This window comes from Grampus griseus (assembly GCF_964374135.1).
Source record: "Grampus griseus genome assembly, chromosome: 1".
NCBI lineage: Eukaryota > Metazoa > Chordata > Mammalia > Artiodactyla > Delphinidae > Grampus > Grampus griseus.
In genome coordinates, this window is record NC_139017.1 from 123,054,525 (window position 1) to 123,071,829 (window position 17,305).

Genomic DNA, 17,305 nt, shown 5'->3' on the forward strand with positions numbered 1-17,305 from the left:
ACCAAAACTGCACCAATGCACAGCCAGAGGCTGACAGTTAAAATAATACATAACCACATGAACATCATATTTATATAGTTAACATTTTTAAGGATGACCAGTGCTAACATATAGTATTATACATTTGGCACTAATGTTTGCCATTGGTCCAGCAATTGGCAAAATTTGTTTCTATGTATAAATTTATTTTTGAACATTAGGTCTGGCTAGACGTATCTTCACTATTTATAAAAAATATTTAGACAGTAAGCTCACGTTGAATAACTAGGTCTACTGTGTTCTGGAAACTCTTCAGTAGTAATACAGCTTTTTCATGTTCCATATGTACAAAACTATGTCCATTTGCCTGTAAACACACAAATAAAACAGGGCAATCAATGTAAGATACTTGTTTATCATATATCATTGTTTCTAACAATAAAATTCAAGGGAGTATTGAGCAACCAAGTCATGTGTTTTTAAAATTCACAGCAGAATTGCAATTATGGGAACAACTAATTTCACCCAGCTTCAACTCAATTTATTAATTCAACAAATATTTATCAAGTATCTAGTATATCCTACTTAGGATTGTCCTAGTATAGTCCTAGTCACTGTGCTAATCATAGAGATATACTGGTCAGTAACAGACAGATACATTTGAAATATGATAGTTGTTTTGTTGTTGTTCTGATTTGTTTGCAGGAACTTAGTTGAGATGGTTCGGAAGTGTTCATAGGACCACTGCCTTTTTGTTGCATAATCACTGATATAAACCCATCAACACGGTCAAATGTTTCACTCATGCAAACCATATAGTATAGTTAGATCTTATTTTGATCCACTGAAAAGTCCTTAATTTACATGTTTTTATATTAAAAAGATAATTTGTATTTCCCTCATTGTTGAATGCAAATATATTCATTATTTATAGCAGTGGTTCTCAATCCCATCCAGAAATGAATTAATTTCTGTGTGATCTAGATTCATCTTGTTATTTTATAAATGAAAGAGCTACACCTCAGAGAGGCCAAGCAACATGACTAAGGTCACACAGCTAAGCTAGGGCTGAGTCATCTGATACCATAATATTCTTACTATTTCTCTCAATACTTTACTGACATAATAACACTGCAATTGTTTCTAGTGATTTGAACTGATATTTCATTGATCATGATAAAATAATCAACATTTTCCCTTTAAAATTGTTGCTATATCACCTCCTACCATAATTTTTTTCGTTACAGTGTTAGCAAAAGCTGTAATTCTCATTCAGATTCCTAACAGGTTTAATTTAACTTATTCTAGTACTGGTAAAAATAACATTTAGTCCTAAATTTGGATCTACCAAAATGCTAAATCTCTCATTCTTATAGTTTTAACTCTGGCTTAATTGTGTTGTTGTAGTTACATGTGAACTATCTCAAAAGTAGAAAGACTAAGTCAGACTATCTGCCTGGGCAATGAGACTTGAGAGGAAATAAAAAGGAGAAAACTTTTAGGGTAGAATCAATAGATTTGGTATCTGATTGGACAAGGGTATGAAAACAAACAAGAATCAAACTGTGATGCCATTAACAGAAAATGGAAACCTTGGAGGAGCAGCAGGCTTAGTTGGGAAGACAACGGAGTTTGTGGTACTGACGACACATGCAAGGAAAATGTTGCACATATATTTAGAAATAAGAGACTGGAGTTCAGGAAGGAGGTCAGGGTGGCAGCATTAGAAACAGAAGTTAGGTTTTTACCACACTCTGGTATTTACCACATGGAATGCTGAGAGAATTATCAGAGAATAAGTTTAAAAGGGAGCATTGTGAAAGAAGGGAAATCTAACTAGGGGAGCAGGATGGAGCCATGGCTTTGGATGTGTAGAATAGAACTTAAAGACAGTGTTTGCTGTTGACCTGGGCATCTAGGTAAATTTGTCTGAAGTGAGGGAGGGAAAGGTGAAACAGGGCCCAATCCTTTTTGCTAGAGGATGGCAGAAAGCAGATGCTAGCCTAATGGCTGAACTAAAGAACGAGGATACCAATGCATTGAGGGGAGCGAACAGGAAAACTGGCAGGAGGAGAACTGGAAAGGGGATCCTGAAGGGGATCAAGGTAGAGGGCTCATAAAGGTAGCAGGAAATCCACGAGGATCAGGTATTTCCTAGAGACTTCAATTAACCCTAGTTTTCTGAGGCACAGAGGAAAGAGCAGAGAAAGAGCATAGCTTGATTAATTCTGTCCTGGAATCTGGGTCTGTTTCCAAGAAACAAGGCTTCAAAATGTTCAGACCCACAGTCCAGGTTCTGATTCAAGCTAGGGAGACTCCTTGTATAAATTAGCTTTTAATATTGCTTTAAAGCATTGGCTTTTAGTTGTCATGCTTTGTAAGTACAAATGATAGTTATATAGTTGGAAACACAAAGAGTTGATTTCCCAGAAGGAAATAAGCAGGTTGATAAATTAGACCACTGTGTCAAATAAACATTAGGACTCTACCTGTAATTCTAGTCCCCAGAAATGTTTTGGCTCTAAGCCAGAACTTGGGTGAATCTCAAGAGGCTTATTTAAAAGACCACAACTAGGGACTGCCTGGGAATGGCTTCAAATTACCGAAAGGATTCTGGAAGATCAGAAAGCAAATTATTTTAGAAAGTTTATTAAAGATTAAATGAGTTAATATATGTTAACTGCTTAGGACAAGGCCTGGAACACTGTAAACGATCAATAAATGTTAGCTACTACTATTAATATTACTTCACTATTACTTTCTTGAATTTAAGAAATACAATTTTCATTAAGCCATAAGAGTAGAAGGACGAAATGTCAGAGGAAGGAACTGTTTAGTTAACCTTAACTTTTTTTTAAAGATGAAAATGTGAGGATCAGAGAGTTACATGAAGTATCCAAGCTCACACAGCTAGTGGCTAGATGAGAATTTATGTCACAACTCTGTATCTTGACACAATTCGTTTCATTGGTGTTGTGAGGTTGAAACAAATGTTTTAGGTTCATTAAATTAATTCACTTGTTAAGATTAATTGCCCTATTTCTTTTTTTTATTTTGCGGTACGCAGGCCTCTTGCTGTTGTGGCCTCTCCCGTTGCGGAGCACAGGCCTGGGACGCGCAGGCTCAGTGGCCATGGCTCACGGGCCCAGCTGCCGCTCCGCGGCATGTGGGATCTTCCCAGACCGGGGCACGAACCTGTGTCCCTTGCATCGGCAGGCGGACTCTCAAACACTGTGCCACCAGGGAGGCCCAATTGCCCTATTTCTTGATATGGAACATTATGGTAGGCCTGATACCAGGGGAGGTAATGACAGAGGGGTTTGAATGGAAGGAGAAGATAGAATCTCAGTTCTAGAGAACTTTCATTTATATTCTTAGGACAGAAGAGCCAAGAGAATTTACATTGTATTTGTTCAAATGAATATGGCTATCTGGCTTACATCTTAGATGGTTCAGGCAGGGAATCAGACAATTATGTTACTACATGTGTGCAGGGCTTTTCCAATTAACATGAAGTTCAGAAAAATCACAATATTTCAACTAGAAAGGTTTCATGGTTGTTTCATGTGTGTGAATAGAAGAGCTTAGGAAATAAAGGAGGATACTATTTAATATTAATTGCAGAGTATAAATCTGATGAAGCTTTGAAACGTAAATGCATATAATCTACATTTATGCATTTGACATTTTGAATATGTATATAATATAAATACAAAAGATGATTTGAAGAACAAATGTTAAATTAATAAAGTTTTAAAATATGTTGCCACATTTGGCTACATATGTTTTATATAAACACACAGACTATCATGGATTATAATAAAATGTGTGCAATTTTGAGGAAATTGCAACTTCAGTGAATGGCTTAAGTCAAAATGAAGTTAATAAGAAAACAATCTATGAAAGAAAAGATATTCTAAAAATTTTATGCTTCAAGAATGTATAATTAATGTATTTCTGGCTTTAGCTGATTTGAAGTATAAGGTTCATTTTACAATAGTTTTTATGTTTTTTCCAGAAGGTATCCTTCCTTGTTTTAATTCCACTTGACATCTGTGCCACAAAAGGTTTTTTAATTGCCCCTTTGCATGATTTAGACATGACAAGATGGAAGGTTAATGAAAATAACATTTGCAATTCTAACAAAAAGTACAGCTTTGTGATTACAGCTCATCAATTTACTGTAAAACGTACTCGGTTTCTGGATTTCATCCTCTTATTCCTTCCTGAATTTATCTTTGATTTTCTTCTGCTAAATATTTTGTTAAGTGGATAAATTATGGATGTTTATATCACAGAAATTCTCCAGAGGATGTTGTAATTCTCCCAGGAATTCTGTTGTATTCTTATTATTCCAAGCTCTAAATTTAAAAACTAGTTTCTGAGAAGGCTTGGCCACAAAATGGTGGGATTATCCAATAAGAAGGACAGCACGATTCTTTTAAGAATCCGAAAGAGAAATGGGATTAGAGACTTGGTGTATGATTTTGAATTGATTTAAACTAACCCTCAAGGGACAAACATTTAAAGGGCCAGTATACATGTATTTTGTATGTTAGATACAAAGGCAGTCCTTTGACTGCCTATAGCTCTTGCGATGAGGGAAAATGAAAATATACAGCAACCATCTTAGAGTTATAGGGCAAGCCTTCATGTTGTCTAATCCTGACAGCCAGAAATTATGAGACCAAACAGTGGGAATCTTAGGTAATTATATTTATGTTTTCCATTAACTACCTGGAATTATTTCCCATTGCAAAATTTTAATCTGCTAGAGTAGTCTCATTAAATATTAGGATATATTTAGGGCTGAGTATACTGTATAAGCAGTACTACAATAACTATATGCCAAGTCATTTGAAAAATTTTCCTATCAAAAAATCTGACCTACAGACCTTAAATTCTTAGAGAGTTCCAATGAAAAATTTACACTGTACTTTTAAATGTGAGGAAGTTTGAAGTCTCAAGTGGCTTTTACAGTAGTATTAAAAAAATTCATGGCAATAGAATTAGAAAAGAAAAAGGAGAAGTAACAACTGACACTGCAGAAATACAAAGGATCATGAGAGATTACTACAAGCAACTATATGCCAATAAAATGGACAACCTGGAAGAAATGGACAAATTCTTAGAAATGCACAACCTTCGGAGACTGAACCAGGAAGAAACAGAAAATATGAACAGACCAATCAAAAGCACTGAAATTGAAACCGTGATTAAAAATCTTCCAACAAACAAAAGCCCAGGACCAGATGGCTTCACAGGCGAATTCTATCAAACATTTAGAGAAGAGCTAACACCTATCCTCTCAAACTCTTCCAAAATATAGCAGAGGGAGGAACACTCCCAAACTCATTCTACAAGGCCACCATCACCCTGATACCAAAACCAGACAAAGATGTCACAAAGAAAGAAAACTACAGGCAAGTATCACTGATGAACATAGATGCAAAAATCCTCAACAAAATACTAGCAAACAGAATCCAACAGCACATTAAAAGGATCATACACCATGATCAAGTGGGGTTTATCCCAAGAATGCAAGGATTCTTCAATATATGCAAATCAATCAATGTGATACACCATATTAACAAATTGAAGGAGAAAAACCATATGATCATCTCAATAGAGGCAGAGAAAGCTTTCAACAAAATTCAACACCCATTTATGATACAAACCCTCCAGAAAGTAGGCATAGAGGGAAATTACCTCAACATAACAAAGGCCATATATGACAAACCCACAGCCAACATCGTCCTCAATGGTGAAAAACTGAAACCATTTCCACTAAGATCAGGAACAAGACAAGGTTGCCCATACTCACCACTGTTATTCAACATACTTTTGGAAGTTTTAGCCAAAGCAGTCAAAGAAGAAAAAGAAATAAAAGGAATCCAAATCGGAAGAGAAGAAGTAAAGCTGTCACTGTTTGCAGATGACACGATACTATACATAGAGAATCCTAAGGATGCCACCAGAAAACTACTAGAGCTAATCAATGAATTTGGTAAAGTTGCAGGATACAAAATTAATGCACAGAAATCTCTTGCATTTGTATACACTGAAAATGAAAAATCTGAAAGTGAAATTAAGAAAACACTCCCATTTACCACTGCAACAAAAAAGAATAAAATATCTAGGAATAAACCTATCTAAGGAGACAAAAGACCTGTATGCAGAAAATTATAAGACACTGATGAAAGAAATTAAAGATGGTGCAAACAGTTGGAGAGATATACGATGTTCTTGGATTGGAAGAATCAACATTGTGAAAATGTCTATACTACCCAAAGCAATCTACAGATTCAATGCAATCCCTATCAAACTACCAATGGCATTTTTCACAGAACTAGAGCAAAACATTTCACAATTTGTGTGGAAACACAAAAGACCCTGAATAGACAAAGCAATCTTGGGAAAGAAAAATGGAGCTGGAGGAATCAGGCTCCCTGACTTCAGACTATACTGCAAAGCTACAGTAATCAAGACAGTATGGTACTGGCACAAAAAAAGAAATATAGATCAATGGAGCAGGATAGAAAGCCCAGAGATAAACCCACGCACACATGATCACCTTATCTTTGATAAAGGAGGCAAGAATATACAGTGGAGGAAAGACACCCTCTTCAATAAGTGGTGCTGGGAAAACTGGACAGCTACAGGTAAAAGAATGAAATTAGAACACTCCCTAACACCATACACAAAAATAAACTCAAAATGGATTAAAGACCTAAATGTAAGGCCAGACATTATCAAACACTTAGAGGAAAACATAGGCAGAACACTCTATGACATAAATCACAGCAAGATCCTTTTTGACCCACCTCCTAGAGAAATGGAAATAAAAACAAAAATAAACAAATGGGACCTAATGAAATTGCAAAGCTTTTGCACAACAAAGGAAACCATAAACAAGACCAAAAGACAACCCTCAGAATGGGAGAAAATATTTGCAAATGAAGCAACTGACAAAGAATTAATCTCCAAAATTTACAAGCAGCTCATGGAGCTCAATATCAAAAAATCAAACAACCCAATCCAAAAATGGGCAGAAGACCTAAATAAACATTTCTCCAAAGATGATATACAGATTGCCAACAAACACATGAAAGAATGCTCAACATCATTAATCATTAGAGAAATGCAAATCAAAACTACAATGAGATATCATCTCCCACCGGTCAGAATGGCCATCGTCAAAAAATCTACAAACAATAAATGCTGGAGAGGGTGTGGAGAAAAGGGAGCCCTTTTGCACTGTTGGTGAGAATGTAAATTGATACAGCCACTATGGAGAACAGTATGGAGGTTCCTTAAAAACTACAAATAGAGCTACCATACGACCCAGCAATCCCACTACTGGGCATATACCCTGAGGAAACCATAATTCAAAAAGAGTCATGTACCAAAATGTTCATTGCAGCTCTATTTACAATAGCCAGTACATGGAAGCAACCTAAGTGTCCATCAACAGATGAATGGATAAAGAAGATGTGGCACATATATACAAGGGAATATTACCTAGCCATAAAAGAAATGAAATTGAGTTATTTGTAGTGAGGTGGATGGACCTAGAGTCTGTCATACACAGTGAAGTAAGTCAGAAAGAGAAAAACAAATACCGTATGCTAACACATATATATGGAAAATAAAAAAAAAGAAAAGAAAAAAAATCGTCATGCAGAACCTAGGGGTAAGACAGGAATAAAGACACAGACCTACTAGAGAATGGACTTGAGGATACAGTGAGGGGGAAGGGTAAGCTGGGACAAAGTGAGAGAGTGGCATGGACATATATACACTACCAAATGTAAAACAGATAGCTGGTGGGAAGCAGCTGCATAGCACAGGGAGATCAGCTCGGTGCTTTGTTACCACCTAGAGGGGTGGGATAGGGAGGGTGGGAGGGAGGGAGACGCAAGCGGGATGAGATATGGGGACATATGTATATGTATAACTGATTCACTTTGTTATAAAGCAGAAACTAACACACCATTGTAAAGCAATTATACTTCAATAAAGGTTAAAATAATATTCATGGAATAAAACATAAATAAGAATTTCTCTTCTGTCTTAAATGCACACATGTACTGCAGCTTGAATGTTTCATGAATTCAGGCTCAAAAAAAGACATGGCAAAATAGAAAAGACTCAACTGAAGACTTTGTTCATTATTTGTATAGAAAGTCAGGCATGGAAATGGTAATAAATAGTAATCCTGAGGATATTTACTTGTTTATCTGCTGTGGCTTTAGAATGCCTGTTTTCTTCAAAACCAGCATGTGGAATGAGCATCTCTAAAAAATGACTTCCCTATCTTGGTTTGCAAGCAGTTCCCCAACTAGCTGCACTTTATTTCTGTACTTTACCACAAAAGGAACTGCAAAATCAGCCTCTCATTTTCAGGGAACTCTTTGTAGCCAGGTTGGTCTCTGTTTTGGTGGAGAGCTTGCTGTTAAGAGAAAACAGACTGGGAGTTGATTTTGTTGCGTGTTTGAAGTCAGCTTTTTTCCTGTCTCTCTTCCTCCATTTTCTGCTCTGTGTAATTTTGGGCACGTCTACTTCCTGGGCTAGGTGTGTAAAGGTAGAACTTTAGTTCTATTTCCTTGTTGCAGTGTTCACGTGGCTTGGCATCACACTTTGTACATTGTGGGCATTTAATGCATATTTGCCAAATCAGGGAATGGAAAATGTCATGCTAGCAGTAAAATTTGCTCCAGGAGAATCAGTGTTGTATAATGGAAAAGGCTCAAATGAACTATTTAACCTCTGTCAACAACAGATACCTTGCAGGGTTGTTGTGTGTTCTAAATGACACAAGATGGGTGCTTAATTGATGTTATTTTTATTTCAGCCAAATTATGGAAGTTAGAGCCAGCTTAATGAACTTAATTTGTCTTTATTGTTTTTCATGTTTCACTTAGTACCTAAATATTATTTTTTTGATTTGCAAAAAGTATTTACTCTGTCTCTAATTAGTTATCTGTGCTGAACTTTATACACTATGAACAAACCAAATGGATAAAGGTGTGCAGTGAAACTGGCATATAAAATCATACACATTTAAAAAACTATTTTTGGTTATCTTCTAACCAAATGCTATTTTAAAATATTTGCACATGTATTTTATCATTATAAGCAATAATTTCTCTGAACATTAAGAGTTACATGATGCTGAACCCACCCAACCCCCTACCCCCCCACCTACCCCCCAACCCACCTTTCCCCAAACCTCTCCAATGTTTTTGATTTTAAACCACCAAATAAGATCAACAATAGAAAATTGTTAACTTATTTAGCCTTGTTAGGAAATGCTTTAGTGAAATTTCCAAATACTTTATTTCTTTAAGGGTCCCACACTTCATTTTAACCATAACACAAATTTCTCCTCTTTACTTTTTGTAGTCTTTTTTGGGGGGAAATTTTAAAGAATTCAGAGAAATAAATGTACTCTAACCCATTCTTAGTGACTCATGATATTAATTATGAACATGAACACTCTCTGGAATGAAGCCGTGGACCCAGTTAGTTGCTTCTACTAGAGGTATTCCCCTAAGTGTGCTCTGTGGAAGTGGCTAATTGACGTTGTTGGTCAAGAGGGCTGCATGGTTAAATATGTTGGGATATATCATTTTGTATGATTTTTCACGTTCTTAATATGCTTACAATGTAGAGCCCCTGCTCTGCAACAAGAGAAGCCACCGCAATGAGAAGCCCGCACACCACAACGAAGAGTAGCCCCATTCACCGCAACTAGAGAAGAGTCCATGCCCAGCAACAAAAACCCAACTCAGTCAAAAATAAATAAATAAAATAAATAAATTTATTTAAAAAAAGGCGCAACATATCAGGTTTGTTCGAATTATCATCTCTTTGATTATTCTATTTTGGTATCTTCGAGATATAGCCATAGACCAGGAATATACTTTGGATTACAAATTCCAAACTCTTAAAATTATTGCAAAGTAGAACTGGATGTCATAAACTAATTATAAATAATATAATTTCTCTTTTGTCAAAGTTAGGCTCTTGTCTTGGGAAGGGGTGGGGGCAGGTAAATGAAGAGGATAGGTATTGACTATCATGATAGACTAGAATACAATATACTTACAGGTGAGCTGTAGGCTATAACTGTGAGTCATGTTAACTATCAAGTACAATATATCCTTTTTTTCCAGTCTATTCATCTTTTCAACAGAGTAACTATAATTAATAGATATTCTATATTTAAATATACTTTAAATTGTAAAATGTATAATGAATTAGACTGAATTTTTTAACTGCAAAGAACATTAGAATAAAGAAACTATGATGTTAAATCAACAAAACTGCCACTTCAAAAATGGTCAGATATCGGCAAATTTACACGGCTCAATTGAATAACATTTTTTATGCTCCATGTGCTTTCCCTGGTTCTCTCTCACTCTTCTGTAATTCGACTTGACAGAAGGTAAGGCTGTGAGGGGTCAGTTGCCCTAGCACAGTGCTCTTTCCTCATGCCACACTGTCTTAAACCAAAATGACTTGCTAAGCACAGCAAGTCATTTGAATATGCACATGAATTACAGTATCTATTCTAGGAAAATGAATAGTAAAATGACAGAATAATCATGTGAATATGTTTTAATTAACATCACCCTTTAATACACACATCTTCATGTAACTCAAATAACATGCTCATAATACCATAGCAGAATAAGAAGAGAATAGTGGGTAAAAAGATTTACAGAAAAAAAAAAAAAGAGATAGCTCTTATATAACAAATTCTGGGTTTGGGGGAAATTTGGGAAAGGTATATCTCTTGCTATTTTATATCTCTTTTGCTACTTGCTATTGGGTTAGATCAAACCCAATAACTGCCATCACTTAAAGGGGGAGCTCATTCGTTGTTTTTGTTTTTTCCTTTTACCTTGATTTTCCAGGTAGTATGCTTTCACAAAGGTTTGTAAATAAATTTGCTCCAGTGAGGAGATATTCTAATGATCTTGTAAGTGACAGATAACTCAATGTGATAAACTCATTTTTTCCAGTGTTCTTTAAACTAAGAGCCACAGTATTATAGACAAATATATAATTTCCTTTCTTAGCATCTGATGTTGGCAATGATTTCAGTTTAGAATTAGCCATTTTTATTTCCTTCAGAAAATATAATTGGCCACTTGTGCTTTTTAACTAGTATGAATGAAACCGTAAATACAGCAATTTATTTGATTAAGGTCTATGGGCATTTTTCTTTTACTGAAAATGGACTTTGATTTTATTACACTAGATACAAAAAACTTCTATAGCAAAAATAAAATGTTACATCCTTGATAGTCATTTGTGGAGAGAAGAGAAAACCCAGGTGCAGCTCTTCTGCAGTTTTTGTGACTTTTAACTGATTTGGCTTATAATTCCTTCCTACTTCTTGCACTGGGAATTCATTTCTCTGTGCACTTTGCTGTTTCTGTATACATCTCAGGGACTAGAAATACTAAACCCTCATTTTCCCACATATAACCCTTCTAGAATTTCACAGCCAGAAGTGTATTCTAACCCTGCAACTAGATATTACCTTAATTCTCATTTCCTTCTGCAGGATGTCTATATCTATATCTGTAGATTTCTATCTATATAACATTTTTATACCATTTAAATATTTCTGAATTTGGAAGGAAAAGTCTTTCTTTTGCTCCCTCTGTCATGGATGAAGGCAAAGTCTCCAAACTTGTTTCAAGCTATGGAAGGCTTCTCTACCCAGCTTGGCATTCTAATAGATCAGAGATCTCAGATGAACTGGCTTCATTTTTTACAGACTCTGAGATTCAAAATAATTTCTTTGAAATTCAGTAGAGAAAAAAACTAGCCACTTCCTTTCCTAAACAACAGCATGTACCAAGTGTTAGGGAGTTACGCTGTCAGTTTATTCTTAGCCATTTTCCGTGGAAATTGATAAAATTATTGAACAGTTGAATTTTTGAGCTGGGAGACCTTAGCTGTAGTATAAACTCATTTTACATATAATGAATGTGAGTTCTCTAGACATGATATAAAATGCTTAAGATCAAAGGGCTAGCTAGGCAATTAAAAAATATAGAACTTCAATAATAAAGTGGTTAAAGAAAATATTTAGATTTTATGTGTCTTTTTTTTGTTTCAATGTTTTAACTCAAAAGACCAGCTGCTGGTTTGGTCTTCTGCTTGCATGGAATTGACTTGGACCTTTTGGATGGTACTTCTCCTGTGACATTGCCAAAGGTTGGAGCAACCCGCAGTCTTTTCAGATAATTATCATTTTTGAAAACTTGAGTTTTCATGATCTTGTTAGTTAGTTTAAAATATGTGTGAGAATAAAATGCTAAGACAATTTATCTATATAGGGTTTCTACTTTTCTGGGATCTTTGAGAGAGTTCAATAAATAGAAGGTAGAAGATCTCCTCAGAGCTGAGTTGAGTGGGGCCCTTGCATTCTGGTAACTATCTGCATAGCCAATCTGACCAGAAGGCTCCTGTGTTCTCAGTGTCCCTAAGTCTTCAATTTATTATGTTGAACCATTTTATAATTTCTCCAAATGATCGAATCTCTGCAATGTTAGATAGTTCCATCCAGTTACACAGTGGAAAATTTCTGGGGTCGTAAGTCAAAATATTGAATCTTAAATAAATTGATGATACTTAAGAGCCTTGCCCTGTGATGTAGGAAATGATTAAGTGGAAGTGAATTAAGAGAGAAGGACGAAGAAAGCAAAATGGATGAGGTTATACCAAGCATGTACTTAACTGTTTACTGGAGGGATCCTTTTTTGATATGCAGAGCTTTAAGTTAGGGAAATGTCTTTTTCCATCACACAATACATTTTAAAAAGTCACCTTGTATACAGCTAAACTTTTGTTCAAACATGTCAGCAGGGAGAGTAGAGAGATATAACCAGGTGTTTCATATTATTCAAACAGTAATAAGCTTACTGTTGAGAAATTAAACATGGACAGTCTCTTCTCCCTCATCTAAAGTCACATAGATACCCTATTTGGGTACTTCATATTCTTACTTACACTTGATACTTATGCACAGATTCCTGTATGTATCAATTCTTCTTTCATTCCCAAAATTCATTTAAACAAAAATATTCGGAACACCTGCCATGTGCCAGGTAATGGAGATATAGGATTCTATAGGTCTGAAATGGTTTCTGACCTGCTTCTCAACCCCAGAACAATAAAGGCAAATAAGAAATGTAAGAGGAACTTATGTTCAATCACTTAATTCAAGTCATTCAGCTTAATAACTTGGGTACATATTTGTTTCAGTGTTGGCCTTAGAAAGCATTGCTTTTTATGTCTTACCTGAAGGATCTTATCACCAGGCTGCAGCAGGTTGGATGCTGGTCCATCAGGCTGAACCCTAGTAACAAAGATACCCTATAAGTCAGAAGTAACAGAGGTTAGGATTCTATTTTCAAGAACTAGATCTACTTAAAAACTTTTTCATTCACATAGAAAACAGTGAAAACAGATTAAAAACACTTTACACATGTGAGGTTAAAATATTATTATAGTATTTTAAGCAAGGCACCACCCTCTAAATCAAGTTTAAGAAAAGCAACATTTTTACTTGCACAAAACGCTCATATTGTTTGTTTTGTTTTGTTTTGCGGTACGCGGGCCTCTCACTGTTGTGGCTTCTCCCGTTGCGGAGCACAGGCTCCGGACGCGCAGGCTCAGCGGCCATGGCTCACGGGCCCAGCCACTCCGCGGCATGTGGAATCTTCCCAGACCGGGGCACGAACCCGTGTACCCTGCATCTGCAGGAGGCCTCTCAACCACTGCGCCACCAGGGAAGCACTCATATTGTTTTTAAAGTGCACTTATGATTTATAAATTAATTTCATGGCATAGTCTTAATTTCTTTCTTAAATAATTTGATGTATGGTTCTAAACCATCTTTTGTGTAACTTTTGTATAACTTCTGAAGTTGTCTTAAAGTATTCCTCATTGAAAATGTCTCCTATCTGATAGGTTGTAAATTCAACGTACACTTTAAAAACCTTACTAGAATCACATATAAGACTGGTTTATTTTAATGAGTATTACTTTATATGTTACTGAGAATTTTAAAGTAAAATGAACAAAGAAAACATAAGAAAATTCCAACGTACAAAGTTTGCAGCTATATAGTTACAAAATTCCTAAATTGATTTAGTTTATAAAAATGCCAAATTAATTTTACTGATCATGTACACAAAGCAAACACTTGTTGAATGTCTACCATATGCTAGGCCTTGATTGCTGGTGTTATAGAGATATACAGAATATAATTTTTGCCTTCGATGAGCTCACTATATAGTAGAAGAAAAGTCAAGAAAACCGACTATAAAACAGTGTGAGAAGTGTTATGATAGAGGTAATCAATATAATAGATTATTTAAAATGTTGCATCCAGCTTAACCTTAATGTGTTGGAGCTTCTAAGAAGAGGAGATATCTGGCACGGAATCATAAAGGACAAGTAAAAGTTACCCACACAGATAAGGAAAGATATTCTACGTGGAAGGGATAGCACATACAAAAGTGAGAGTGCCTGTTACATTCAGGAAGCTGCAAGTAGTTCTATTATGACTGCAGTGGTTGTGGAAGGGTTCGAGTGGATGTGGTTGGGAACATGGGAGAAAATCATATCAATCCCCCAAAGTAGGTAAGGACCAGATCAAGATGGGTCTTTAATGGACATCTTTATCAGTTTGGGGAGCTACTGAAGTACTTTAAACATGATGGTGACAAGATTTTGATTAATATACTAAGAATGAACTGATGAGTGGATAAACAAAATGTGTATATCTATTCAGTGGAATATTATTTGGCAATAGAAAAGAATGAAGTACTGACAACACTGATGAACCTTGAAAACATTATGCTAAATGAAAGAAGCTAGTCACAAAAAAACACATATTGTATGATTCCATTTATATGAAATGTCAAGAAGAGGCAAATGCATAAAAATGGAAAGCAGATTAGTGTTTGCTAGGGGCTGGGAAGCAAGGGGAGTGACTGTTAATGTGTACAGATTTCTTTTTAAGGTAATAAAAGGGTTCTGGAATTAGATAGTGGTGACGGTTGCACAACTCTGTGAATATACTAAAAGCCACCTAACTGTACACTTTAAAAGGGTGAATTTTGTGGTATGTGAATTATATATCAATTCAGCTCTTATTGTTTTTAATTCTTGAGTATTCATAGAAGATAATATTTTAATGGCTTTGCCTGCTATTTAGAAAATTATCTCATTTACTGATCTGTAAACTTAATAACTCTCACTTAAACCCATAACTTTATGTGTGTATGTCTTTGTAAATGGTTTAACAAACAGACCCTAGTTAAAATATTTCTATGTGTTTTAATTTAGCATTTTAGATCTTTATGAAACATTAATTTAAGGATTTTGAATGATTTTTATCTTTCTGATTTTAACCTGTTATCTTTCCCATTCAAAGATGAAACTACAGTAAGTATTAAAATATTAGAAAACTGCATAACTTTAACCAGTAATTCGACTTCTAGAACTTATGTTAGGGAAATAACTGGATAAGTATGCAATATGTATTTACTAATATGTTCATCACGGTATTATTTGTAATAATAAAAATTACAAATCACATGTAAATGTCTAATAACAGGGGATTGATTAAATAAATAAATTATGGTAAATCTATACAATAGAACGATATGTGGTCATTAAAAATGGAGTCCTAGATGACAGCTATAGAAGGACACTGGTGCTTAGAGAAACAAGCAAGTTATAAAACATTATGTGTGGCATAATACTATTTTTGCTGAAACATGTTTAAATGTATATTTGTGTGGGAAAATATCTGGAAGAATATACTCCTAAACATTAGCAGTGGTTGTACTGGGTAATGAGACATAATATATATGTATATTTTTTTCTTTCTTTTTGCTTTTCTGTGTTTTCTAATATTTCTACAATGATTAGGCACTAATAGCATTAAGAAAATAGTAATAAAAACTTAAACAATCTTTTAGGTTAATGGTGTCACAATTTGGTGTGATGTTCAAACAGCTAGTTACTTTGGTCAGTTCAGTTGTACAAATGGTCAGTTCAGAAGGAAAAAGAAAACTGGTTGTTTGAAAGGGACAGTTAAATAAGGCACAATGACTAATCCACCAGACCAGTGAATGGCACTGGTTGTGAGAACACATATAATCCTCACAGTCATTTTCATACTGGGCACATAACTCTCCTACTCCATCAATCCAGGAGACTATATGAGTACTCAGTTCCCCTGGTGGTCCCTCTTTTATGCTGTTGCGGTCTCTGTAAAACAGGCAGAATGACACTGCATCTCTGGATGCTGAAGACAAAGCTGTTTTGACTATTATTTTATCCCAGCAGTCAAAGTCTGTGCTACCTAGTTAATTTTGATTGCCGTTCTTCAGCTTATTGAATGGGAACAGTTTTAATAATTTTTGTATGAATCCAGACCATAGGAACTGAATTGTGGCCATCATATTGCAATGCTGAGAGGAACTGGCAACACTCCACAGCCTGACTGCTGAAAGAATACCAAAGCCATGTCTCTAGCAGGTTTAATTTCAATCATCACAAAGCTCTGTGGGGTTCAACCACTGTTCTGGAGACTTGCTTTGAAGCTTTCTCTTATGGTGGCCTGAGTCTTCCTAAGCATTTATTGCTGTTTTCTAAAGCATTAATATTTCTTTTCAATCAATAAGTTTTACCAACTAAGAAATTGCTACTGCCCATTGGCATAGTTTCTCTTTCTCTCTGTCTCTTTCTCTCTCTATATATATATATCCTATCAGCCAGCATATTGCCACATTAGTCAAAACAGATAGCAATGAGTGTTATGTTTGATAATGGTCTATAGCATTCATTATTTTTGGAGGTGGAATGCTTCCCCAAAGACTGCCTGAAAAGCCCAGTGCCCTGAGTTTTCACTGTATTTATGTATTACATATAAACACTGTCATATGAAAGAGACCAAATAACTCTGAACTCATTTTTGTGGTCTCTGTTATGATGAAATATTGATGAGAAATATGAAAACTTTGACACTGTTTTCAAAAAGTTCATTGTAGCAGTGTGTGTGGCACTCAGTATAGGGTCTATAAATGTTATTATAATTACTGAAAGTCTGAAGGTTGAGCTACAATCCAGGGTCTTTCTTTCCAGCAAAGCCTGCAATAAGAGATTTCAGAGTCTCCCAACTGTACCAGATTTACTGTCAGAAAATTCTTCATTACTCTTAGTCTTAGAGTACATTGAAAGGCCGACATTTATTATCTTTACCTTGAATTCCCAACAGGTAAGAGGA

The 17,305-nt window shown here is 35.4% G+C and overlaps 1 protein-coding gene across 3 annotated transcripts in view; it reads right to left on the reverse strand.

Moving 5' to 3' along the window:
• Positions 1-238: 238 nt before the first annotated feature.
• Positions 239-17,305, reverse strand: part of LRRC7 (leucine rich repeat containing 7) — a gene marked incomplete at both ends in the record, with an annotated part of 383,893 nt that continues 366,826 nt past the window's right edge. For all 3 annotated transcript variants that reach the window (XM_082676819.1, XM_082676818.1, XM_082676817.1), the window contains 2 exons: positions 239-346; positions 13,303-13,377. In XM_082676819.1, coding sequence (XP_082532945.1) covers positions 239-346; positions 13,303-13,377 — 183 coding nt within the window. The remainder of the gene's footprint in view (positions 347-13,302; positions 13,378-17,305) is intronic.